The sequence below is a fragment of the Rhinolophus sinicus genome, linkage group LG12 (genome assembly GCF_036562045.2).
Source record: "Rhinolophus sinicus isolate RSC01 linkage group LG12, ASM3656204v1, whole genome shotgun sequence".
Taxonomy (NCBI): domain Eukaryota; kingdom Metazoa; phylum Chordata; class Mammalia; order Chiroptera; family Rhinolophidae; genus Rhinolophus; species Rhinolophus sinicus.
Window position 1 is genome coordinate 33,211,962 of NC_133761.1, and position 26,311 is coordinate 33,238,272.

General features: G+C 38.2%; 1 protein-coding gene across 5 annotated transcripts in view; it reads right to left on the bottom strand.

The window, feature by feature from the left end:
• MTDH (metadherin) overlaps positions 1–26,311 on the bottom strand; it is a 65,323-nt gene that overhangs the window by 33,793 nt on the left and 5,219 nt on the right. For all 5 annotated transcript variants that reach the window (XM_074316941.1, XM_019714983.2, XM_019714987.2 and 2 more), the window contains exon 2: positions 13,843–13,944. In XM_074316941.1, the coding sequence (XP_074173042.1) occupies positions 13,843–13,944 (102 nt within the window). The remainder of the gene's footprint in view (positions 1–13,842; positions 13,945–26,311) is intronic.

The window sequence follows — 26,311 nt, forward strand, 5'->3', positions numbered from 1 at the left end:
GTCTCAGGAGACAAAGTAGAAAAGGTTTCTTGAGCATTGTTTGCACAGCTGAGTGGCTCTAACTTGTTTCTTTCTTTCAATTGCTTTCCAGATGCACCTGTCCCTGGTGCACATGTGCTGCTCCTACTTTACGCAATAAAAAGTAACGTACCTAAAAAACCAAAACCAAACCAAACAAAACCCCAGACATCTACCAGCTATAAAGGCTAATAACTTCCTTATATGACACAAATTAATCTCAACCTTATATTCTTTTATTCACATAATCATTTGGTTCCAACAAGACTGTCATCTCTAAACATTCCTGTCTTTTGCCCACGTACTGACTGCGGATTTTCTCTCAAAATAAAGTGCTGCAGCCAGGACGTATAGGGTACTAAACCGTTTCCCTACGGATTGATGTTCAATGCTTGAAATGACCTGTACTCGTTATTTTTTCTTAACCCAGCTCAAGTTCCAGAAACCCCGTTTATTTCACCCCATCACTTCCCCCCTTTTCTCTCCCCTAAACTTAAGTAAGTAAAATTTTTGTGGGGGCAGAGCCCCATAAAGTAGTTTACAGGCTCTCGGCCTCACGTGGAGGAGTGCTGGCTCGGGTAGTAGATGGCCGTCAGCTGTGGCTGATTGGCCGTCAGCTGTAGCCAGTTAGCCAATTAGCCGCCAATATAACTGCTGCGGCTACGGAGGAGAGTGGAGGAGAGTGAAAGAGAGTCATTGGTGGGTTGCAGACAAAAGGGACAGCAGGTCGCACGTCCAGGGAACCCAGCCTCCAGTGAGACCGTAGTGGTATGACTCCCCTACCTATGGCTCCGTGGGTGTTCCTTTTTGGCCTCACCATATCTTGCGTTCTTGTATGGGGAGCGGGAGCAGAGACCCCGCAGGCCTCCCTGCACGACAAATGGCGCAGCGAGCAGGGTCCCCCGCATGACAATTTTGTATCTCTAAACATTTAAAATTGCCATGATTTTCATCATGTCACCAATTTCCTTGTGACATTTCCAATACTGTTTTACTGTGCGAGTGTTCTGGTTTTCTTTTAATGATAACAGAACTTCTTGAAAGCAAGAGAATAAGAGGTTATTTCATTATATTTTCAACAGAAAATTTATTTTGCTTTATTTGAATGACTCATGACAGGTACTGATATATAATACAAAGATGAAGAAGATGTCTGCTCTTGAAGTCTGTGTAGCATCAGATATTAGCAAGGGCTCAGAGGTAGCACAAAGCAAACTACCCTTAACCAAAAACCTCCAACATTATTTGAAATAGATTGTCACTTAAACATTAGAAGTGATTCGAAAAATTTGTTTGTAAAGGAAATCTTTTCCTATTGGCTTCCATTGTAACTTCACATTTTTTCTTCTCTCCATCTCATACACACCTCTGTAAATAGTACAAAAAGTTTAAACTCTAATATTCTCATTAGAAGAAATCCATCAGTGTTATATGTTAAATATATATGTATACGTATGTATACACATTATCTGTGGGTCTATACACAGACACACAAACGTATATATGAACAAATAATATAAAGACTCCTGAGAATGAGTGTATAGATGTAGATATGAACAAAACTAACTTCATCTCTGTGTCCCAGATTTCATTTTTAAGTTTCACGCTGTGACCTCTGACCAACTTCATAGTCCCTAGGAACCATATCAAAGCCTTCTAGTTGATGATTATCTGTGTTCCTTAAAATGTAGCCATCAACTATTTTCGTTAGCAACAGCCAAAATGGCAAGACAACCGAGATAAATATCAAACTGGTAATAGTAGCGATCATAAATAATCACCTGTCTATCACAAAACCACCAGGAAGTATGGCCCCTGGCACTACTGCATTCTTTGCCCTTGTGTCTTTTCAATCCTTAGTACCCGAGTTATATATACAAGGTCAGAAAATTAAGTTTGCGAACTTGTTGCAATGATATTGTTAACCTTTCTAGATATCAGAGGGGATTATTCATTATGAATTTGTCCCAAGTGGACAAAACAGTTAACCAAGTTTACTATTTGGAAGTGCTGAAAAGGCTGCAGGAAAAAATTGGACGACTTGAACTTTTCACCAACAATTCATGGCTCTTGCATCATGACATGTGTACCAGCTCATACTATACTGTCTGTGAGGAGTTTTTAGCCAGTAAACAAATAACTATATTGGAACACCCTCCCTCCTCACCTGATATAGCCCACAATGACTTCTTCTTTCTTTACTCGAAGATAAAGGAAATATTGAAAGGAAGACATTTTGATGACATTCAGGATATAGTATTACGACAGCTCTGATGGCCATTACAGAAAGAGTTCCAAAATTGCTTTGAAGGGTGGGCTAGGTGCTGGTGTCAGTGCATAGCTTCCCAAGGGGGGTACTTCGAAGGTGATCGTAGTGATACTCAGCAATGAGGTAGGTATGCAGCACTTTTTCTAGGATGAGTTTGCGAACTTAACTGTCAGTCCTTGTACTATTAAAAAAGTACTGTTAACCCGTCTGTAGGCAGAGAATAATTTGCACAAAAGTGCTGGGCCGTCTGTCTGCTCCTGCTCAATTTTCCCATAAGTAAATTACCCTATAATAAATTCTGTTATAGTCTATGGAGTCTTTCAGGTCGAAGATACCCTCCCATTACAATGGCCATTACACCTTTGCCTCACCGTCGGGCAAACGAGTTAAAGAGATAATGAATACACACAGTATTTAGCCGCTTGGGACTTAAAATATTTGCACTTAGAACAGCAAATGACTTGTTTTTAAAATTTAGACAATGAAAAAGATTTGATAATTAATCATTAGATCCACTATTGCTTTTTTAAAAAATGCTAAAGAATATACACAAAATACAATGGCTTGATAAAGTATTAAGAAATTTTGATGCCTATGAAATTAGATAATTCTAAAATCTCATTAGGAGTTATCCAAAAAAGCAAATAAGCAGCACCACTACCCAGATGGCAGCCCATGTATGGAACATGAGGTTACTCAAATAAAATGTCCGAGTAAGCATGCCAGGTAGAGCAGTTTGCTGCTCACTCCTACAGCGGTGGGTTAAACAAGCTTGTTGCTCTTATGAGAAAAAAATTGAGCATATACTCTAAAGTGTTTATTTGTAAATTTTATACATATCCTACTACTGATAGTATACACATTTGTAAAACAACTATTTTTTATTTTTTTAATTTTAATTTTTTTATTTTTTAAATTTATTGGGGTGACAATTGTTAGCAAAATTACATAGATTTCAGGTGTACAATTCTGTATTACATCATCTATAAATCCCATTGTGTGTTCACCACCCAGAGTCAGTTCTCTGGGTTCCATCACCATATATTTGATCCCCCTTACCCTGATCTCCCACCCCCCACCCAAAACAACTATTTTCAGCAAGAGCAATACGATCGACTATGCTTCAATATTTTTGAATAATCTTCTAAATTCATTCATTTTAATACTTGGTATTAAAACTGTCATATCTGACAAAGGTAAAGAGATCCCAATGGAGGACATATATTAATACCATCATGACACAAATTCTTCAATCTAATACTCTAAGTATGCAAAGGTTTCTGTGGAAATTTAGTAAAACGTACTCTTCCTCAACACCAATCAGTTGTTCCTGCCATCGAATCTGAAGATTCTACTTTCTGGGGGTGTTGTTAACAAATGGATTCACTAAAAAGATTCAGAAAGCTTTAAAAGACTGGTGGTATTGCTGTCACTTACTATATAGCTCTTTCTAATAAACTGAATTAAGTCTCAAAATGACTCTACGAGGCAGATGCTATTGTTTCCACTTTACAGATGAGAAAAGGGAAGCACAGAGTGATTAATCAACTCCAAGATCACATAATTAGTAAAGCGCTGGGGCTGGGATTTTATCTCATATAAGTGTGCTCCAGAATCTGGGCTGCTATGCTATTTTTCTGTCAGAAAACTGCTCCCAAGCTGTTAAATTGAGCAGATATGAGAATTTTCATAAGTAAATGACAAATCATTTCAAATTACAAAATCACATAATGATATCAACATCTTAGAACATATTCTTCATTGCATGAGTTTCTTTAAAAAAATCAGCTACTTTCTGACCCCTTGTTAAACTTTCCTCAACATTGAAGTGACAGATTAAGTATATACTTTTTGCAATAGTATCAACTAAGTAGACAACAATTTGTCATTTGTTATTATGAAAAAAAATATTTGAAACTCTGGGTTTTTAGTAAGAGAAATGTGTGGCTCACTTTTAAAGCTGTACACTAAACCATCTTCTAACCACATAATACATAACTACCTTATAACCAAATAAATAACCACCTTAATAACCAAATATTTAGGCTGGCCTGGTGGCTCAGGGGTTGGAGTGCTGTGCTCCTAATGCTGAGGCTGCCGGTTCGATTCCCGCATGGGCCAGTGAGCTGCGCCCTCTACAACTAAGACTGTGAACAGCAGCTCTCCCTGGAGCTGGGCTACAGTGAGCAGCCGGAGGTTGCCGTGTGCTGCTGTGGGCTGCTGTGTGCCGCCATGAGTGGCTGATGGCCAGCATGAGTGGCCGGCAGCTAGCATGAGCTGCCGTGGGCTGCTGTGTACTGCTGTGGGCTACTGTGTGCTGCCATGAGTGGCCTGTGGCCAGCATGAGTGGCCGGCAGCCATCGTAGCGGCCAGCAGCCGGCGAGAGCTGCCGACCAAAGACCGGCAACCAACTGCCTCAGCCAGGGATGCACAAGGCTCGTAATACCAGCGTGGGCCAGGGAGCTGTGTCCTACACAACTAGACTGAGAAACAACGGCTTGAACCGGATGGGGCGGGGAGCGAAAGAAAGGGGGAAAAAACACACACCAAATATTTATAAAAGTATTTTGCCAAAATGTAATCAATGAATCTTCTCTTACTTTTTTAGAAATAATGTAGTGAATGAATTTCATGCATGGTGCTTGCTATATCTATAACCTTATCTCTATACCCTCCAATTTTTTTCTTGGTTTAATTCCAGTCCAGTCCAAGTGGCCCTTTATCAGTGGTTTTTATTCAGTTTTTCACACAAAATTTTTTAATTAAATAAGTGATCTAATGTTGAGAATGTATCTCTGTGCATCTCATTTTCAGCTGCTCACCAAAGTAGTTCATTACGCATTTCATTATTGAAACAGAATCTAGCAAGTAATGTTAGAAATATCTGTACTTTCTCCCAATTTTTTTTTTTATACTTTTATTTATTTTTAAGTGTGTTTTTCCAGGACTTATCAGCTCCAAGTCAAGTAGTTGTTTCAATCTAGTTGTGGAGGGCACAACTCACAGTGGCCTCACGTGGGGATCAAACTGGCAACCTTGTTGTTAAGAGCACAGTGCTCTAACCAACTGAGCTAACTGGCCACGCCCTGTACTTTCTCTCAATTTGCAATTTACTCTGCTATACTAACGTACTCAAATCATTAGTAATGTTTTTATGCTGCGCCCAACAGTATATGTTGGTGAAGGAACGTGTTTTGGTTGACTGCCACATTGTTTTTTGCTAATTCTACCATGGAAGAAAGAATAAGTATTTCCCCATGGCATGTCTTTCCCTTTAAGCAAGAACCTCAAGAGAAGGTTCTAAATATTTATAATCACATTTAATAAAATTCTGTCATATTGAATACTGCATAAGTAAACATCTCTGAAAAACTGCAGAGGTCGGTCTTCACATTCTGAGTGCTTAGATACCCTGCTAATTTGGGATAGTTTCAGAATATCTTTAGCTAAAATCTCAAGGCACAGTATGTATGGGCAAGGTTTTTTACCAAAGTAGAAATACATTCCTACTTCAAAAATCTTCCTTAATTTCAATTTTGGGGGACCAAATCATCTTAACCTCATGATGTGGCTAATAACGTTCTTAGTAGGAATACTAGTGTCTATTCTCTTTTTCCAGTTGTTTACTTGCATTATTATCATCTGCAACCTGCAGCTTCTTAGCAGTCTGTTTACTAAGTTTAGTTTAAACTGAATAATAGAATCAATTAACCCATGGAATTGAGCACACATATGTTGCAATCTGTCAACTATGCTATGTAAGGAAAGAACCTGTGGGAATACTTTTTCAATTGTAACTCCCCATCCTTCTCAGGATTCCTCCTATACAGTGTCTTACTACTACCTCCTCTAACATCCCAAATGAGGGTGCCAATGACTAGCCACATATAAAATATGAGTAAAGCTTAATTTTTTAAATAAAACACTAGGCATAAATAGAAAGTCTAATATTTTCTTCCTTCATCCCAATGGATATTCTTGTATACTCCACTTTGAAAACTGGTCATAAAAACACGTGCTGAAGTAGTTCTAGGACTAAAAATAATTTGCTCTCAAATTCAAAGAACTTAAAATATCAAAAAAATGATGAGTTGGTTATCAAATAACCCACACAAAAACAACTTCCCAATTAAGCTCACCCTTTAATTTCTTAACATGAATGAATATTCCTAAGATTAGACAACACTCAAAAAATAAGTGACATCACTTATTAGAGTGGCAAAAGGTGTATGTTGGCAGAAAAAGTAGATCTACTCAAATGGCTAACTGCTCTTTTAGAAGATTTTTGCCATTTTAAAGAATTGCAAAGTATAAAGAAAGGCAGGGCAGTCCCAATTCATGCTGAAAAGATCAACTTAGGGAGTACAACCTAATATTTGTTTAGCATCAAAACTAACATAAAAGGATACTGTACAAATACTTTATTTTGCAATTAGCTAGTTATACACAAGCTTAAGTAGCCAGTTTCTAAATGTAATCCTTATTCAATCTATTCTTTATTCTGGAAAGTACTGGTCCTTAAAATTTTGGTGAACTGACATCTGCAATATTTATTGTTCTATAACCATCAAGAGTCTCTGCTGGTAATGTCAGGAGTGGTAAAAGAAATGAAGCATGAAAAAGAGGAATGGTGAGTATTTTCTAAAGGTTAGAAGTGGATATTATGATGCTGTAGTCTGCAGACTAGTGTCTGGTGTATAAGTTTTTTCACTAACTCATGGCAAAAACTGTTCTATTTTTTGTTCTTTCTACTTCCATTGTTAAAATTCCCCCCCCCTTTTTTTGGGTAATGGTTGATTTCTAAAATGTACTTGACAAAATTAAAAATTGTTAGTAAAATTAATTTGAAAACTTTGCAACTGCCACTTGAAAAGTCTGAAAATCATTGCTTTAGGATCAATTTCATCCACTTTCTATCTCAACAAATATGGCAAGCCCTATTTTACACTGCCCCACATTTTGCCACTATTTATTTTTCTCACTTGTCTCAAACATACAGATGAGTTGGGCATGGTTAAATGGCAATGGATGGTGGGTGGTCCAAGGGGCACACTAAGTACTTTTCTCTACTTTGTCTATATCAGCAGTTCTTAACCTTAGTAACCTGGGACACAATGTCAGGATGAGATTAATTATGAAAAGTATCACTAATCTTTTTAAAAGTAGAGAGGTTTGCAACCAATTTCCCTGTTTGGGGGGGGCAGGGTGTAATTTAAACTATAGTCAAGATTATTCCACTCACTAGTATGTGATACATTTCCTGAATGGAAGGAAGGAGTAGTTACAGGTCCAGGGAAGTGCCCACAGCTTTCATTTGACCTCTTTCTTTTTACCCTGGTATTTATTTTCTTCCACAGCACTTATCACCAACTGATGTTAGAGAATATATTTGTTTGTTTTTAGTTGTTTTCCCCCACTAAAATTCATGAGAACAGTGACTCTTTTTTCAACCATTTTACCCTGTTTTATCAACGTTTGTATTCTTAGTGCTTAGAATAGTACCTTGCACACAGAAGCATTCAATTAATATTTGGTTACTCAACGAAAAGAGTGTAAAACAAACTGCATTACATATACCCCTGTCTGCCCAACTCTCACTGTCCCCCCAAATAAAACCTCTGAGCTATTATATTTGTATGCTTGTCCCATCATCCAAACCATTCAGTTATTTAAATATGTTTGGTGTGAGCTCATAAACGATGGTACACTGCACAAGCAGCACGCTATCAACTCACAATCTTAAAAAGTTTACAAGAAACCTTTCTTAAGAACTCCTTTTACTATCTATCCCTGAATTCTTTCCCAGCTATGGTTCTCACATTTCCAAAAGCCTAATAAATTAATTCCACTTAGAGAACCCATTTGCACCTCAGTCTTGGCATCTTTAAAACTAAGTTCACCATTTCACTGCATTTCGATCCCCTCTTGCCACTTCCTGCCTGGTACAACGATAGTATCATGGAAAAATGATGGTCTAGGGCAGAAGTCCTGGTTCTGGTCTCAGTTCTGCTATTCGTTAGGAGTTTAGACAGAAAAGTATTGGGGCAGAAAAGAGGTCTCCTTAGTAAGATATTCCTTCTTTTTATATAAACTACTTTGTTTACCTTAAACGGGACCTTGAAAACTAATTCCTTGGGGAACCCAAGAAATGACGAAGCTATAGACCCTGTGGCACAAGGGAGTCTGTCAAGAGATAAAGACCTAGAGAATCAGACCATATCAAAGCACTACAGATAACGAAACATTTTAATGAATCTGAAGGATTATATTAGGAATAGTGCAAAAGCAACCAGACAATAAGTGAATGAGTATGTATGGCTGTGTTCCAACAAAACTTTAAAAAATAGGCAGAGACACAGAATGGCCAGCAGATCATGGTTTGCCAATCCCTGGATTTAAAACTACAGTTTCTGAAATATATTATTGAAGGTAAAACACAAGTACATGTAAGTTCATTGGGCATGCAGGGAGGGATTCTCTTTTTTCTAAGAGGTGCTATAGCATATGCTTGTTTAAAATCTATGCTGCCTCCGAATAATTTTGTCTTTGGTCTTTTAAACACGGACCATCTAGAGCAATGGTTCTCAAACTTCTTGGCCAAATATATGGTGATAGAAGGAGAACTGACTCTGGGTAGTGAACACACAATGTGATATATAGATGATATATTACAGAATTGTACACCTGAAACCTGTGTAACTTTATTAACCATTGTCACCCCAATAAACTTCAATTAAAGAAAAATAAATACTTCTTGGTCATAGGATACTCTTTTAGACTCTTAAGATGTTATTGAGGGTGTCAAAGTGCCTTTGTTTATGTGGGTTACCTATTGATATCTACCATATTATAAATTTAAACTAAGAAACTCTTTAGATATGTATTAATTTATTTCAAAATAATAACTAATTACATATTGTATAATTATAACTATATAAATAACTGTATTTTCAAAAACAAAAAACATTTTAGTGAGAAGAGTGGTATGTTTTATTATATTTGCAAATACCTTTGATGTGTGGCTTCGTAACAGCTGGAGTCGCGTATTTGCTTTTGCATTCAATTTACAGATATGTTATTTGATTGAAGCACATGAAGAAAATCTGGCTACATACACAAAGATATGTAATTGGAAAAGGGAGGAATCGTTTTTTTAGATAATTGTAATATTATTTGATATTACACCAAAGATTAGTAGTGGCCAGGGGCTGGGGCTAAGGGGAGGAGAGGGGAAAATAGGGAGTGACTGCTGATGAGCACAACATTTCTTTCTGGGAAGAGGCTACTGTTCCAAAATTATATTGTGGTGATAGGTGTACAACTCTGTAGATACACTAAAACTGCACATTTAAAAGAAGTGAATTTTATTACCATAAAATATCTCAAAATAAGGCTGTTTAAAAAGAAAGAAAACCAATGTGTCTGGAGCTTGAGAGGACAAGAGTTAGGAAAAGAGAGTGAGGTGCAAGCAGGACTTTTAGATTATGGTCAAGATTGTGGAGTAAAAAAGCGGAAGTCACGAAGGGCTTTAGGTTGAGGAAGGAAAAAATATTACACCAAAACCTGTGAGTTGGTAGTTTCTTAAAGATTGTTGCAATATGGAATCTGAAACTGCATCTACGAACTTTCCATATTCTATTACATTAAAATCCACTGGTCTATCTTGCACTTTGAATGACTCTTTTTCACTTGCCTGATTTTATAACATGCAGGCATTGGTCATTTGGAAAATACTGGTTCATTGAGTTATATACATCTTCCAAAATGTTACAACATTCCATTATATACGATATTTTAAAAATATCCCATCTGTTAGTATCACAACTGATCTCATCAGAAATTCTTTAAGTAATGGGATGTTGTCAAGCTCATGGTAGTGAAATACAAATTTTCCAAATTTTGAATTTTTAATTGGCAACAAATCATTTTATCATTTGCAACAAATACCATCAGTCGTTTTTCTTGAAGTGACAGGATCATCTTGATTATTTTTGAGGAAATGTCTGCAAATACCCAACTATAAATAACCATGGCCTGTCTCCCAGTTGTTCAAGTAAAAATGAAGTAACATAAAAATAAGTGGTTAGTCCAGCTTGCAACTAAATTGCACAAGGGTTTTTCCTTAAGACAACCATTGTTCTTCAGTATGCAGCATACTTTATGCATACTTCCCATTTCATCATACAAAATAATTAAAAAGCATGTATTCAAAGGTCAAGATTTAATAAACTTAATAATTATTTTTACTGCTTCATCAAAGACACTCTTAAGTGAAACTAGCAGGGTTTTTTGTTTATTTGTTTGTTTGTTTTTAATGAGTGCATTGCAATAAAGAATAACATCACTAGTAGTTTGGTGTCACGGCCTTGATTTGTGCTGAGTCAGCAGTTTTACCCACCAGTGCTTTTGCATCATAAGTGCAAATATCAACACAGTGAAAAGGGTAAATAATGTTTTAGTTATTATAAAAATAGTTTTGTTTTCTGGGACCACTTCTTAGGGGTTCACTTTTAGAACTGCTGCCTCAGGGAAAGTGAGAGAGCATTACTTACTAGCTACGTTATCTTGGGCAATTCACTAAACTCTCTTTAATGAGCTGTAAAAAAAAAAAAAAATAGTACCCTCCCCCCGAGTTGTTAACCAGGGTTAAGAGATGTGAAAGTATTTTGTACACTGTGTAACATCATAAAAATATAAGAGCTTATTAATACATATAATGAATGATACCAATATTTCAGCAGACACAACTGACATCCTCTTGAACAATCTGATGATGACCAAATTTTATACGTTTTTGTTTCTGTTGTTTCTAACAATTTTTACATTTTTATATCAATTCAGACCCTTACAATCATAGATGCAAGACTGATGTGTCAATCATAAATGTTGTGCCATGTTTTACATCCTGATACACCCAATCTATCTATATCCCCACCCCACTGTGACCAGTTAAACTTGTCTAGGGCTTTTCCTTGAGCATGTCTGAATATGTTGTTTTGTTTCAGCTGAATAATGTCTTATTGTGTTCATTTGTTTCCTCCCCTGGCAAAATTGGTCTCCCCCCTTCTACTTACTAAAATACCCCCCCCCCCCCCGTAAGAGTCCAATTAAGTCCATCTTCTGGCTACCCACACATGAAAATCTACCCTGAATACCTGACACTCAATGCCTCATGTCACCTGGTATCTCTCTTGCCCTTGCCTTTCATTAACTAGACTGTAATCTCTCTGAGGGTAAGTGTATCTTACATTTCTCTTTATTCCCTTCAGCATCCAATAGCACAATGCGTTCAGCCTGGCTTATGGTTGGTCCTTTGTATACTCTACTAGAGACTAACATCAATGAAGCAACCACCTTCACATCCAAATAAAGACCTTCCTAGACCCAAGATTTGTAACTCTTGTCATATACAGTTTTTAGACAAAGTTTTATCTATGAGCCTTATTCAAGCCTCATAGGGCAAGGTATTCACTATCACAGCTTCAAGTGAATTATTGCAGCTACTGCACGGGCAAAATCAAACAGGCAACAAACCAAAGGTAGAAGCTTTGCACTGAAAAAGCAACAGCAACTGAAAGAAGGAGGCACTGTCAAGTGATAAAAAGTGCATGGGGCTTTGGCATCAGAATGAGCAGGGTTCAAACGCTAGTTCAGAAACTGGTGAAATCAAAATCTTTCTATACCTCCAAGCCTTTATCTGTAAAATGGGGCTATTACTACCTGCCTGGCAGTTTTTGAAAGGATCAGAAATAATACAGAAAAGTAAAAAGCACAGACTTTGAAGTCAGATGGGTCTGGGTTAGAAATGACTATACTTTTAACAGTTTAGGTAACTTAAGCCTTAGGTTTCTTATTTGTAAGATATAGGTATAATGCCACCCCCTCAGCACTCTTGTGAGGATAAAATAACGTGTATGAATATTCTATAATGTCTTAAAGGCATACCCAGTAAATGCTCAATAAGTTGTCTCTACTAGGTACCGTGTTTTCCAAAAATAAGACCTAGCTGGACAATCAGCTCTAAAGCGTCTTTTGGAGCAAAAATTAATATAAGACCTGGTCTTATTTTCCTGTAAGACCGGGTCCTATATAATATAATAATATAAAACCGGGTATAATATAATAGAATATATAATATAATATAATATAATATCCAGTCTTATATTAATTTTTGCTCCGAAAGATGCATTAGAGCTGATTGTCCGGCTAAGTCTTATTTTTGGGGAAAAACGGTACATGTAAATATGTTCATACATGTATACATATCTCACCTTGCACAATGCCTGTCTTATTATAGATGGCACTTAACAAATGTCTATTATTATAATTATTTCCTATCATAAGAAATTTCAGAATAGTTATAAATTTCAAACTGTGGTTTTACATCCTGATAGACCCTATCTATTTATGATTAATCAATCAAAGATAAATAGTAGTTCATTAATCATTTCAACTACAAATTTTACAGAATAATCCAGGGAGTGGAAGCAAGTGTAAGTATAAAATGTTCACTAGTAGAAAGTCCAGAAACAAGCAGACACTAGATGTGAGAAGTATAGATATATATTAAGCATATAAACTATTCACGGTATAAATTCACAATCCTTAAATTGTATGCTTATGTGTTAATACAAGTCATTTACTATTTATTTTTCTGCTAAAGACAAAGTCAGACATAAATGTCTTTCCCACAACTATCCTTCATATTAAGCCATCCTACCTGCAGCTGTCTTAGCCCTACAGCAATTTCACTGGAGGGAGAATTGATCTCACCAGTCCTTCTGGATATTTTGAAATTGCAAGCATTAAGAAACTGGAGCAACCATTTCATACCACTATTCTATGGCGCTGGAGCTGCTGCACCCTGGTTCCTAGAAACCACTTACCTATCTATGGTGGTTTTTTATTTGTTTATTTTTCCTGAAAAATATATGCACAGGATTAAAAAAGGAGGGTGGGGGAGTATTTAGTGTACCAAAAGGTATTAAATGAAAAGTCTCTCTCTTCCATAGCAGGTAGAAACACTGTTAACAGTTTGTTATACATTTTGCCTACTTTATAGATTAAGTCAAGTAAAAATTGGTCAGTTCTAACATTGGCAACTGGAAAATGAATAAAACCCCATGTCAGACTGGCTTATTTGAAAACTCACAAGTGCATATCCATCCAAACTTTAATAGTGATCTGAGTATAGAATAGTCTCCTTTGTTAAAAAAAGTCAAACTATGTCTAATAAGTAGACGATTATGTCTCCATCACAAGAGAAATCTATTTTAACATTTAATACCATAGGGCAATTTTGCTAAGCTTTTAATGTCAGAAATGTACTACTATTAACAAAAGTAATACAATTGTTTTCAAATACTAGGAGGTATGTTACATATCTGGAACTTTCACCACCCATCCGTCCACTACGATAACTGGATTTTCAATTTTCCTTAAATGGTGGGCTGTGGGGGGGTGGGGGTGGGGAAGGGAGAATATGTACAATTCTGTGAAATAGCATCATTTTTATATGTCACTCTCTTAAGAGTTTTATATGTTCCCAAACTTACCTTTTCATTTTTCTTATCTGTCTCTAATGGCTGCTTTGCTGTTACACTTCGAGGAGTTCGGACAACTTCCTCTTCAGCCACTTCAACAGTCCGCCCATTTGGCTGCATAGGCAACAAAAAAGAATCTTGTCATCAAACTGCTTGGCAGATCCAACCAAAGATCTGTACTCAAGAAACAGAATATACTACAATCAAATTCTACCCCCGATCCAAATTAAAAAAATTTTGTACAGCCATTTTATCTAATACTTGATGGACTATTTATTCTCCTACTGTGTTTTATAACATAATAAGAAATTTATAAACAAAATTCTGTACCACAAATGAATTTCCTGATCTCATCCTGGTATCAGTCCCTCAAACACAAAATAATGGAATGGAAGCAGGAAAAAGGAGAACTAAACTATATTTGCACTGTGACCACCAATTAACTGTGTACTCTCAGAATACTTCACTACCTTTGAGTTTTATTTCTACATCTATAAAATGATAGGTATGATCTATTCAAGTGGGTAAACTTTTTCAGTAAAGAACCAAACAGAGCCATAGATGATACAAACAAATGAGTGTGGCTGTGTCCCAATAAAACTTTATTTACAAACACAGGTGGAGGGCCAGATTTACCTATGGACCACAGTTTGTTTGCCTCTGTATCAAATAATCTCTAATGTCCCCAGGTATTTCTATAACTTAATGATTCTACTGTTGTAGGATTAAAAAGTTTATGAACCCACTGCCACAGCTTAAAAAGGCTAAGCGTTCCTAACATTCCTAAAACAAAATGATAGCTCTTAGAGGTGTTCATGAGTAGAATTAAGTCTATGAATCCTAAATTTGGTTTTTAATCATAATCATTAGTTTTGAGGATTTATTTTCTTTTTAAATAAGCATTTCCGAACCCCATCACCAGAAATGTATTTAGATTCAGGAGTTTGAAGAATGGGGCCCAGTACCTGTACTCTTTTCTTAAAATAATTTTTTTTATTTTTCAATTTCAGTTGAAACACAATATTATATTAGTTTCAGGTGTACAACATAGTTAGACATTTATATAATTTACAAAGTGATCACCCCAATATAGTAGTACCCATCTAATACTATACATAATTACTACAATATTATTTACTATATTCCTTCTGTTATACTTTACATCCCTATGACTACTTTGTAACTACCAATTTGAGCTTCTTAATTCCTTCCCCTTTTTCACCTATCCCCCAACCACCTTCCCATCTGGCAACCATGAAAATGTTCTCTGTATCGATGAGTTTATTTCATTTATTTTGTACTTAATTCCAACATATAAGTGAAATCACATGGCATTTGTCTTTCTCTGACTTGGTTCACTTAGCACAATACCCTCTAGGCCCATCCATGTTGTTGCAGATGGCAAGATCTCATTCTTTTTCATGGCTGAGTAATATTCCACTGTATGTATATGTATATACATATATATGTATATGTGTGTATACACACACACACACACACACACACACACACACACCGCCTCTTCTCCATCCATTCATCCATTGATGGACACCCAGGTTGCCTCCTCATCTTGGCCATTGTAAATAATGCTGCACAGAACATATGGATGGATGCACATTCCCTTGTAAGTAGTGTTTTGGGTTTCCTTGGATAAATACACAGAAGTAGGATCACTGGGTCCTTCTTTGTTTTAAAGTCTATTTTGTCTGGTATAAATATTGTTACCCCAGTTTTTTCCCCCCTATTTCTGTTTTCATGAAATATCTTTTTCCATCCATTCACTTTCAATCTGCGTGTGTCTTTCAATCTAAAGTGAGTTTCTTTTAGGCAGCATATGTAAGGGTCTTGTTTCCTTATCCATTCAGCTACCCTATGTCTTTTGATGGGAGCATTTAATCCATTTACAATTAAATAATTATTGATAGATACGTAGTTATTGCCATTTTATTATTCATAGTTTTGATCTTTTTTTTTTCCCCATCTTAAAGAAGTCCCTCTAACATTTTTGGTAATACTGGTTTGGTGGTGACAAACTCCTTAGCTTTTTCTTGTCTGGGAAGCTCTTTATCTGTCCTTTGATTTTAAATGATAGCTTTGCTGGGTAGAGTAATCTTGGTTGTAGATTCTTGCTTTTCATCACTTTGAATATTTCCTGCTAATCACTTCTGGCCTGAAAGTGTCAGTCTTATGAGAACTCCCTTGTGGGTAATTGCTTTTAAGATTCTCTCTGGGGGCCGGCCCGGTGGCTCGGGCGATTAGAGCTTCATGCTCCTAACTCCGAAGGCTGACGGTTCGATTCCCACATGGGCCAGTGGGCTCTCAACCACAAGGCTGCCGGTTCAACTCCTTGAGTCCTGCAAGGGATGGTGGGCAGTGCCCCCTGCAACTAAGATTGCACACGGCACCTTGAGCTGAGCTGCTGCTGCGCTCCCAGATGGATCGGTTGGTTGGAGTGTGTCCTCTCAACCGCAAGATTGCCGGTTCGACTCCTGCAGGGGATCGTAGGCTGTGCCCCATGCAACTAACAATGGTGACTAGAGCTGGGCTGTGCCTTCCACAGCTAAGATTGAAGGGACAATAACTTCACTTGGAAAAGGCCCTGGAGATATACACTGTTCCCCAATAAAGTCCTGTTCCCCTTCCCCACTTAAAAAGTCTTTTTTTTTTTAAAGAAATATTAAAAAAAAATTCTGTCTTTAACTTTTGGCATTTTAATTATGCTTTAATTATGCCTCAACTTTCTATGTAAAAACTTGGTGTGGGCCTCTTTGGGTTCATCTTGTTTGGGACATTCTGTGCTTCCTGGGCCTGTATGTCTATTTCCTTTCCCAAGTTAAGGAAGTTTTCCATCATTATTTCTTCAAATACGTTTTCAATTCCTTGCTCTCTCTTCTGGTACCCCTATGATGCAAATGTTGGTATGCTTGATGTTGTCCCAGAGGCCCCTTAAACTATCCTCATTTCCTTGGGTTCTTTTTACTGTTCTGATTGTTCTCTCCTACCTTATATTCTAAATCGTTGATTCAATCCTCTGCTTCATCTAATGTTCTGTTGATTCCCTGTAATGTATTCTTCATGTCACTTATTGTATTCTTTATTTTTGGCTAATTCTTTTTATTTTTCTTATCTCTTTGTTGAAGTTCTCACAGAAGTCATTGAGCATCCTTATAACCAGAGTTTTGAACTCTGCATCTGGTAGATACTTGTCTCCATTTTGTTTATTTCTTTTTCTGGAGCTTTGTTGTTATTTCACCTGGGGCATATTTCTTTATCTCCCCATTGTGGCTGCCTCCCTGTGTTTGTTTCTATATAGCAGCCCTACCTAATATATAGAAACAAACACAGGGAGGCAGCTACAATGGGGAGATAAAGAATTAGGTAGGGCTGCTATGCCTCCCAGTTTTAGTAGAGTAGCCTCATGTAGTTGGTGTCCTATGGGGCCCAGTGGCGCAGTCTCCCTGGTCACCTGGGCCAGGTTCCAGGTATGTCCTTATGCAGGTTGTTCGTGCTCTCCTGTTGTAATTGAGCATCTATTGCTGTTGGCATGTCAGTGGGTGGGACTGACCCTCAGGTTGATTGGTTGTGAGGACTGGCGTGACTACAATGGAGGAGGTTTTGTGCAGGGGCTGACCCTATGGAGCAGGATTCACTTAAGCAGGACTCTGGTGCCTGCCCAGTCTTCCCTTTGGATGTGTCTTTTGTAGAGGTGGTTGGGCGGTGCTCTGGTGTGGTCTGAAGCTGGCCACCAGTTGTGTTGGAACTGGGGCTTCTTGGGAGGAGCTCTGTTGCAGGCCAAGTTCAGCCACTGCCTATGCCTTGCCCAGGACCACTTGGTATGAGCTACAAAGTGATCTGCAAATGGTTGCCACTTGTGCTGGGGGTTGGAGGTGCCTCGGAGAGGCTAAGCTGTGAACTGAGGCTGGCTACCTGCTGCTAGTGCTGGGCTTGGGCCTGCTCAGCAAGAGGTATGGGGCACACTGAGGCTACATACTGCTTGTTTGGGGATTGTGAACCTTTGAGAGATTTTAGGAAAGTCTTCACCATGAGCCAAGACAGGCCATTTGTATGGAAAAGCCACAGGAAGCGGCTTGTAGGGGGTGGGTGGGGTGGTCCACAAGTTGGGTTGGGTGGGACCTGAGAGAATCACCAGTGCAGGATGAATGGTGTCATTTCGCTTGATAAAGCACTCAGATATGGTGGCCACCTGTGTATGCACGCTGGGAGGGGGAGGACTCAGCAAGGAGCAATGGATTCTGTCAGCACTTCTGTCTGGGAGAAAGCTGCCCCTACAGCCAAACAACTCAGTTCTTTCCCGTTTCCCTATGTCCCTGGTGCTTTTTGAGTTGTGCCCCCAGCATGTGGCTCAGAGCAAGCGAGTCTGTCATTGACTGAGTCCATGCACTGGCCCTTTAAGATGATCGCCTGAGATTCCAGCAGCCCTCTTTCCAAGTGGCTTCTTGTATATGTCCTTAGTTATGGGACTTCTGCTCAGCTAGACTTCAGGTGATTCTCTATGATGGTTGTTCTGTAGTTTAGTTTTAATTTTAATGTAGTTGTGAGAGAACACAAGCATAATGTTTACCTACTCTGCCATCTTGACCAGAACTCTTTGGACTTGAATTTTTAAATATTTTCTTTGAAGTCTCTTCCCATCAATACACTAGGTCCTGAAACTAAGAAGCCCAGCCTGCGGTGCTGCACAACTCCAGGGGAGTCTGTATCCCCACCTGATCTCCCAGGTATCTGTACTGTAACGTCTTTTCTGGATCCTATTGTTTCACTTGCCCATTCTCATCTTCAACACAGTAAGTTAGTAAATCAATATACTAGTTTCAATTGCTTTACTTCCAGTTCTCACAGAATAGACTTACATCAGATTACTAATTACAACAGAGCTATACAATAAAACGTGAAAATTCAAAGTTTCTATAATGTGACTATCAGCATTTGTTCAATATTATCAGGGATATGCATTAATACTCTAAAACCCAACTTGTAGGCTTCCCAAAGATTCATGGCACAAAAATCAAAAGAAAGGCTGTCTTTTAGCTGATTAAATTCCTAATTAATCCAAATTTAATCTGCCAGGTATTGAGCAACTTGCTCAAGTTGGACAGCTAATGCCAAAACCAGGTCTTCTCACTCTTGATTTAGTTTTCTTTCTTCTGTCCTGTTTTGCCACTTTAATGCTGCCTCTTCTAACCTTTGAGTGTACATATGGGGGTGGGGGCAGTGCACAGAGAAAGGTAAGAAAGTCCAGAAAACAGTTCGGGATTAGAGCCATATCCACCTCTGGAATCTAAAACTTTGTTTAATTCAATATCATCTTTTCAATATCACCATCTTGTCAATCTGCAGGCTATTTCTTAGTTCACACTATCCTCTTTAGCCAAATTTACTTTTTCTGATTTCCTGTGGTCAGCCTCACCTTTCTATGTAAGTCTTACCAACTCAGGATCTTGAAGCTCCAATTCGTTTCCCATCTCTAACTGGCAGCTCAGAAGGTTTACATCTGCAAAACCTTCATTTAATTAAGCCCTTTTGGAAACTCTCCATCATAGTCACTTATATAGCACCCCCATTTTACTCATGTAAATGACTACATTGAGTCATTTAAATTTATTTACTAACTGATAAAAGATGAGAACTTAACTGGTTGAAAACTATCTTAAAAACCTACTAAATCAATGCAATTCCTTTGAGACCAACTGCAAACACTGTTGATACAGCCTCCCAAGTGAAAGATGAAACAATCTTTCCTTTTTTTTTTTTAATTGGAGAACATTGGGGAACAGTGTGTTTCTCCAGGGCCCATCAGCTCCAACTCACTGTCCTTCAATCTAGTTGTGTCACCATTTTCAATCTTTAGTTACAGGGGGCGCAGCCTACCGTCCAATACGGGAATTGAATTGGCAACCTTGTTGAGAGCTCCGTGCTCTAACCAACTGAGCCATCCGGCGCCCCCACAATCTTTCCTTTTAAGCAATACAAAATCTGAAGTCCTCAATCAGGGAACACAGTTTTCATTTCAAAGGCTCTGAACTGATCAGCAAGGCAAAGGTAGTCCCATGCTCCAACCTGTGCCAACTTTCTTCTTCACAACATCAATTTATGTAAAGGCTTTAACTGTAGCTGTTCTCTCTGGTCTATGCAGATTTCTCAATTTTTCACTAACTCTTGGGCTTTCTATAGCTCTCATAATCTCTGGGATTCCGTAAGTCATCAACAACTCCCCACAAATCCCCACCTGATACCACGAAAACAAAAAGCCTCCTATCCCAAGAGAGTAAAGTCAACAGAATTCTTGGGTAGCAGGAAAAAAGGATACACTATGGTGGTTGTACCCCTCTTACCCATCAGCAACACTCATCTGTCTGCTTATTCTGCCATTACTAGTTGGTCAAGAAGGCCTTGTCCTGGAAAATTATTAATCACATTTAAATTAGCAAATCCCTAAATGAAAGCATATTATATAGATCTGCTCACATGAAAAGCAACTAATTGCAAAGCCAATGTGACTACCAATCTGGGTTTTATATGACAGCATTATTTTCTGATCATGGAGCCTACATGGGCCTCTTATTGTACCAGTTTAAAATTCTCTGGAAGACCTTGAGGTGTTTCCCTCCAGGGCCAACCAAAGTTAATTTCATATATAGCATACAATCTACATTTTAAATTAGACAACCCTCGAATGTCCTTCAAATTTGGTGAAAATCAACCAGCAACAGAAAAATGATATAATCATTTCTTATATGGATAAATTCCTTGTAGGCAATGCCATGTCTGCATTATTATTATTATTATTATACTGTCCCCCAACACCCATCTCAGATCCTTTTTTTTTTTTTTTTAAATTTAATTTGTTTCAGTTTTTTATTTTTTTATTTTTTTTATTGGGGAAGGGGAACAGGACTTTATTGGGGAACACTGTGGACTTCCAGGACTTTTTTCCAAGTCAAGTTGTTGTCCTTTCAGACTTAGTTGTGGAGGGCGCAGCTCAGCTCCAGGTCCAATTGCTGTTGCTAGTTGCAGGGAGTGCTGCCCACCATCCCTTGCGGGAGTCGAACCAGCAACCTTGTGGTTGAGAGGACGCGCCCCAACCAACTGAGCCATCCGGGAGCTCAGTGGCAGCTCAGCTCAAGGTGCCGTGTTCAATCTTAGTTGCAGGGGGCGGAGCCCACCATCCCTTGCGGGACTCGAGGAATTGAACTGGCAACCTTGTGGTTGAGAGCCCACTGGCCCATGTGGGAATCGAACCGGCAGCCTTCGGAGTTAGGAGCATGGAGCTCTAACCGCCTGAGCCACCAGGCCGGCCCTCAGATCCTTTTTAAAATGTATTCACAAAAGAACATTGTGTGCGTGTGTGCGTGTGTGTTGGGAGGGGTAGTGATAAGCCAGAATGAAGACACATGGCTGACAATCAGGAAATTAAAACGGAGGAGGGGTCCACGTACTATTTCCCAGAAAATTAGACCCAGCCGGACAATCAGCTCTAATGCATCTTTTGGAGCAAAAATTCATATAAGACCTGGTCTTATTTTACTGTAAGACCTGGTACAATATAATATAAAATATGATATGATGTGATATAACATAACATAGCACTGGGTCTTATATTAATTTTTGTTCCAAAAGACACATTAGAGCTGATTATCCAGCTAGGTCTTATTTTCGGGGAAACACTGTAGTAGGAGAGCAGGGTCTTATTAAACAACTCCTGATTTCAAGGAAACAAAACCCTTCATGTGAGTCAATCTTCAATTTATTAATTCCATACAATTCCACAAACATTTATTAAGAACATAAGTACCAGGCACTGGGCTAGGGACCTCAGGAACAAGGACATATGAAAGAAATTTGCCCTCTAAGCGTTTGAAAGTTCAGAATAATTGAAGCTTAATAAGACTTTTACTTCATTTAAGCAGCCTTTAGATATTTACTAAATTGATTCTAAATTGTAAAAGAATCTATATCTAAGGTAAGCACATATAAGGTTTAACATTTGACATCTAAAATAAACTATTTAGGGGCCAACCCAGTGGCTCACGCGGTTAGAGCTCCATGCTCCTAACTCCGAAGGCTGCCAGTTCGATTCCCACATGGGCCAGTGGGCTCTCAACCACAAGGCTGCCAGTTTAACTCCTCGAGTCCCTCAAGGGATGGTGGGCTCCGCCCCCTGCAACTAAGATTGAACACCGCACCTTGAGCTGAGCTGCCTCCCAGGTGGCTCAATTGGTTGGAGCTCGTCCTCTCAACTACAAGGTTGCCAGTTCGACTCGGCAAGGGATGGTGGGCTGCGCCCCCTGCAACTAGCAACGGCAACTGGACCTGGAGCTGAGCTGCGCCCTCCACAACTAAGATTGAAAGGACAACAACTTGACTTGGGAAAAAGTCTTGAAAGTATACACTGTTCCCCAATAAAATCCTGTTTCCCCCCCCCAAAGAAACTATTTAAATCCTATTTTTACTTAATTATGCAAATTTTATTTTTAGCCACAAAATGTAAAAACCATGACTTCAAATTACTTGGAAACTTCTTAAGTTTAGAAAGTAGAAGGACAGTCTACCAACTACCAAAAAAAAACGGAATATGAAAAGACCATGGACCTTGGAGTAGCACAAACCCGAGATTAAGGCCAACTTCTATATTTAATCACTGCAACTTTAAGCATTTTCCTTGACTTAACCATTAATTCCATCATTTGTAAATATGCAAAGGAAAATATGTACTTATATAGGTTTCTTGTTAAAATTATAGTAAATGAGAGAACATGTGAAAGCACACTTCATTTGCTCAAGAAACAGTTTCTTCCCTTCAATATCCTTTCCTCTCCAAAGCTATGATGGCCCATATCTCATTGTCATGTTCCAGCATTCAGGTTAGTTTTCATATTACCAAGCTCAAAATAAATGTTAAGTTCTGATGATCAAGAGGGTTGAAAACAGTACATGTATCCATCAGGCCCAATGCTCCAGACACAAATCCTTTGGAGAAATTAACACAAAACAAATGATAAGTAATTATAGCCTCTCAGAGGTTGTAGTTTCATCATTTTCTTAAAAAATCACTTAATATTCATTTGTGTTCATTCATGAACACAGTGGAGTAACATGTAGAAAGAACCTTTAATACCTTGAAACAAAGACAAGTGAGGTACAATCCCTTCCCTCAAGAAGACAGGTATACAACAGTACACAGCACTTACTAAATTACAAGACAAAAGTTATACCTCTTCTCCCCACACTATCCCTTAAAGGAGGAGTATGGGTTTTGAAGGCAAGCTGAGACCAGGGATGAATTCTCAAATGTGAGTCATCCTGGACAAGTTATTACTTCACAAGAGCCTCAATTTCCTTAGCTACAAGTTATACAGAGCATATAGGAAGCGTAGTATACATATTACGTCCATCTAAAAAAGGACAAAAGGCAAGCAAGATATAGAAATTCAAGAGGTGTCATCTTTAGTAGATAGATTAGACTATCAGACAGCCTTACAATAACTAATAATTTTCAAGAATTTGCCATGTGCCAGGAACCTTGCTAAATGCTTTATATGCATTCTCATTTAATGGACAAGAACCAGTTGGTCAGTTTCTTAGTTTTAGTTGTGAAGAGTTCTCATACAAATTCAAGATAGCACAATTTCTCGTCATTTATTTGAAAGCACAAACTGTGTTTTTTCTTCTCTACCAAATGTGCACATATTACATAAACTAAACATACACATAAACCATAGATTCAGTCATATAGTAACTTACACAGCATTTTTAAATTCAACACCAAATTAAACTCTAAATAACTGAGAGAACAATCTTACATACCTATAATTCAAAACCTTGCTATATATCCTCAGATATCTCCTTTAGTGGTAAAGATCCTTGTGCTTTCTAAACACATAGCCAAAAACTCAACTCTCTTCAGGGATTTCCAAACTACCTGCTGCTGACGGCACCAGGGATGCTCAGGGCTACTTTTAGAGGATAGAGAGCACATGCAATACCCGCCACACGGCCAATTTATGCTCAAGGTGAAGTTTGAAAACTAAATACAACATGGTTTTCAAGGTTTTACGTCTGATGGGCACTGAGGTAAGGACTACAGGTGATACAGCAGGCACATATCCATGTACTTCTTTCTTAGGTCCTGATGGATGCTTTCTGGTATATTGGCATTCTATGGGACAGTTTGAAAACTACTAGCATAAGTGGAGAGAAAACACAGTAAAATTTGAAACTGGTCGAATAACACCAATTCCTCATTTAGATCTCTTGATTTTTTTCGAATAATACTAATAATTTTAAAATACTTTCAAGGCTTTCACAACTTCAAGAAATAGTACATTAATCAATAATGTCGAAGCACAACAAAAACAAATGTTCAGAGGGTTTATTGCTACTCTTGGTATCTAAGACTAGTGCAACTATTAAAGATATTCTCTGTCAGAAAAATTCTGTCAGACCCCTGGCAGAATAAAATGACAAGATGAAAAAATCCTGTCATATAACCAAACAAATGGAGCCAATTCTGGAGCTTCTGTGAAAGTCATTATAACTTTCAGCAGAAACTTCTGATTCTAAAAGTAAAATTTAAAAACAACAAAGAAAGTTGTAACTCACTGGGAAAATTGGATTTGCTCTCTGAATACAATGTAATATGCTGGAACATGCTACTGAAACCAGAGAGGTACAGTGGAAATAACACTAGAAATCAGAAATTAGATTTCTGGAGTCTTTGAAACTTTTTTGCTCTATGACCTTGAATAAATCACTTAATCTCTATGAATCTCAAGATTTCTTTTCTGTAAAATCAGGATTATTTGTTTTACTCAGGATTTTTTAATCAAATGATTACCCTGCTAAGAATTAAAACTAAGGGAGCCACAGACTTAAGACTTAAAGCTAAAAAGAAAACCCTGTGGGTGGCAAGTGATATATTAGGTTAGTGCAAAAGCAATTGTGGATTTTGCAATTATTTTTCACCTTTTAAACCGCAATTACTTTTGCACCAACCTAATAATTTACCTTTACTAATAGCTGGGATAATATGACAAAACTATTACCTAAGAATAAAAAACGTAATTTTATTGGCAACATTTTAAAAGACAAATTTATTTAGCCCAATAAGACATTATCCAATTGAACTGTGAGATGTCATTTTAGCTACTTTGTTCACCATTTAGTTCAACAAATAATTATCAAAGGCCCTTATATGCCAGGCATTGTTTGCCATTATATGCGAAGGCTTACAATCTAGTGGAGGGGAAAGACTCCAGAAACGTAACTGGATAAATAAATAAATAATTTACAAACTGTGGTAACTACAGTAAAGGAAACACACAAGAAGTTGAGACAGAAAATAGACGAGGATACATATTTCAAATTGGATGATCAGGAAAAGATTTTTCTGGGAAGGTGAGATCTAAAGGCTGATTAGATCAGTGAGGACGAGATTGTTCCAGAAGTGTTAATAATAGCTCATGTAAAGGCACTGGGTTGTGAAAGTGTTTGAAGAACTGAAAAAAGGTCACTATAGTTGGAGGCAACAAATGAGAGGAAACCAACTCAAAATAAGCTTAGAAAGAAAAGCAGGTGCTGGGCCATATAGGAAAGAAGTCTAGATCTAAATTCAAAAGTTACTGAAGTGTGGGTTTTAGACAAGATGGTGATTCATTTATTTAAAAGACTCCTTATTAGGGTTTTGAGAAAGGATTGGAGACAGTCAACAGAAGCTACTGCTGTACAAGTGAACCAGAGTGACAGTAGAATGAGAGTAGTCAGATTGAATATATATATATTTTGGGATGAAATTGATGGTACTTGCTGATGGATTATATATGAGGTGAAGAAGATATGAGGAGGTGAGGAAAAGGGAAGAATCAAGAATGATTCTTAGATTTTTGGCTTGAATAACTGAACCAGCAGCAGTCATTTACCATTTACGGAAGTGGGGAAGACTGGGAGAAGGCAGGGAATTGAGTTCTGTTTCAGAGATGTTCAAGTTTGAGCCAAATGTCAGATTTCTAATTGGAGAAATCAAGCATACACCTACTACACATGAGGTTCGGAGATGAGAGGAATGGTCTGGTTACAGATACACACTAATAACACAGTTGATTCCCATTATTTGGGGATTCCATATTGGTGATTTCGCCTTACTAAAATTTTTCTTCCCCCTCCCCCCCATCTGGTTCAAGCCGTTTTCTCAGTCTAGTTGTGTAGGACACAGCTCCCTGGCCCACGCTGGTATTACGAGCCTTGCGCTCCCCTGGGTTGAGGCAGTCGGTCGCCGGTCGGCCACTCATAGCAGCTCACAGCAGCTCTTGCCAGCTGCCGGCCAATCATGCTGGCCACCGGCCGGTCATGGCAGCACACAGCAATCTCTGGCTGCTCATCTGAGCCCAGCTCCAGGGAGAGCCGTTGTTCACAATCTTAGCTTTAGAGGGCGCAGCTCATTGGCCGATGTAGGAATCGAACTGGT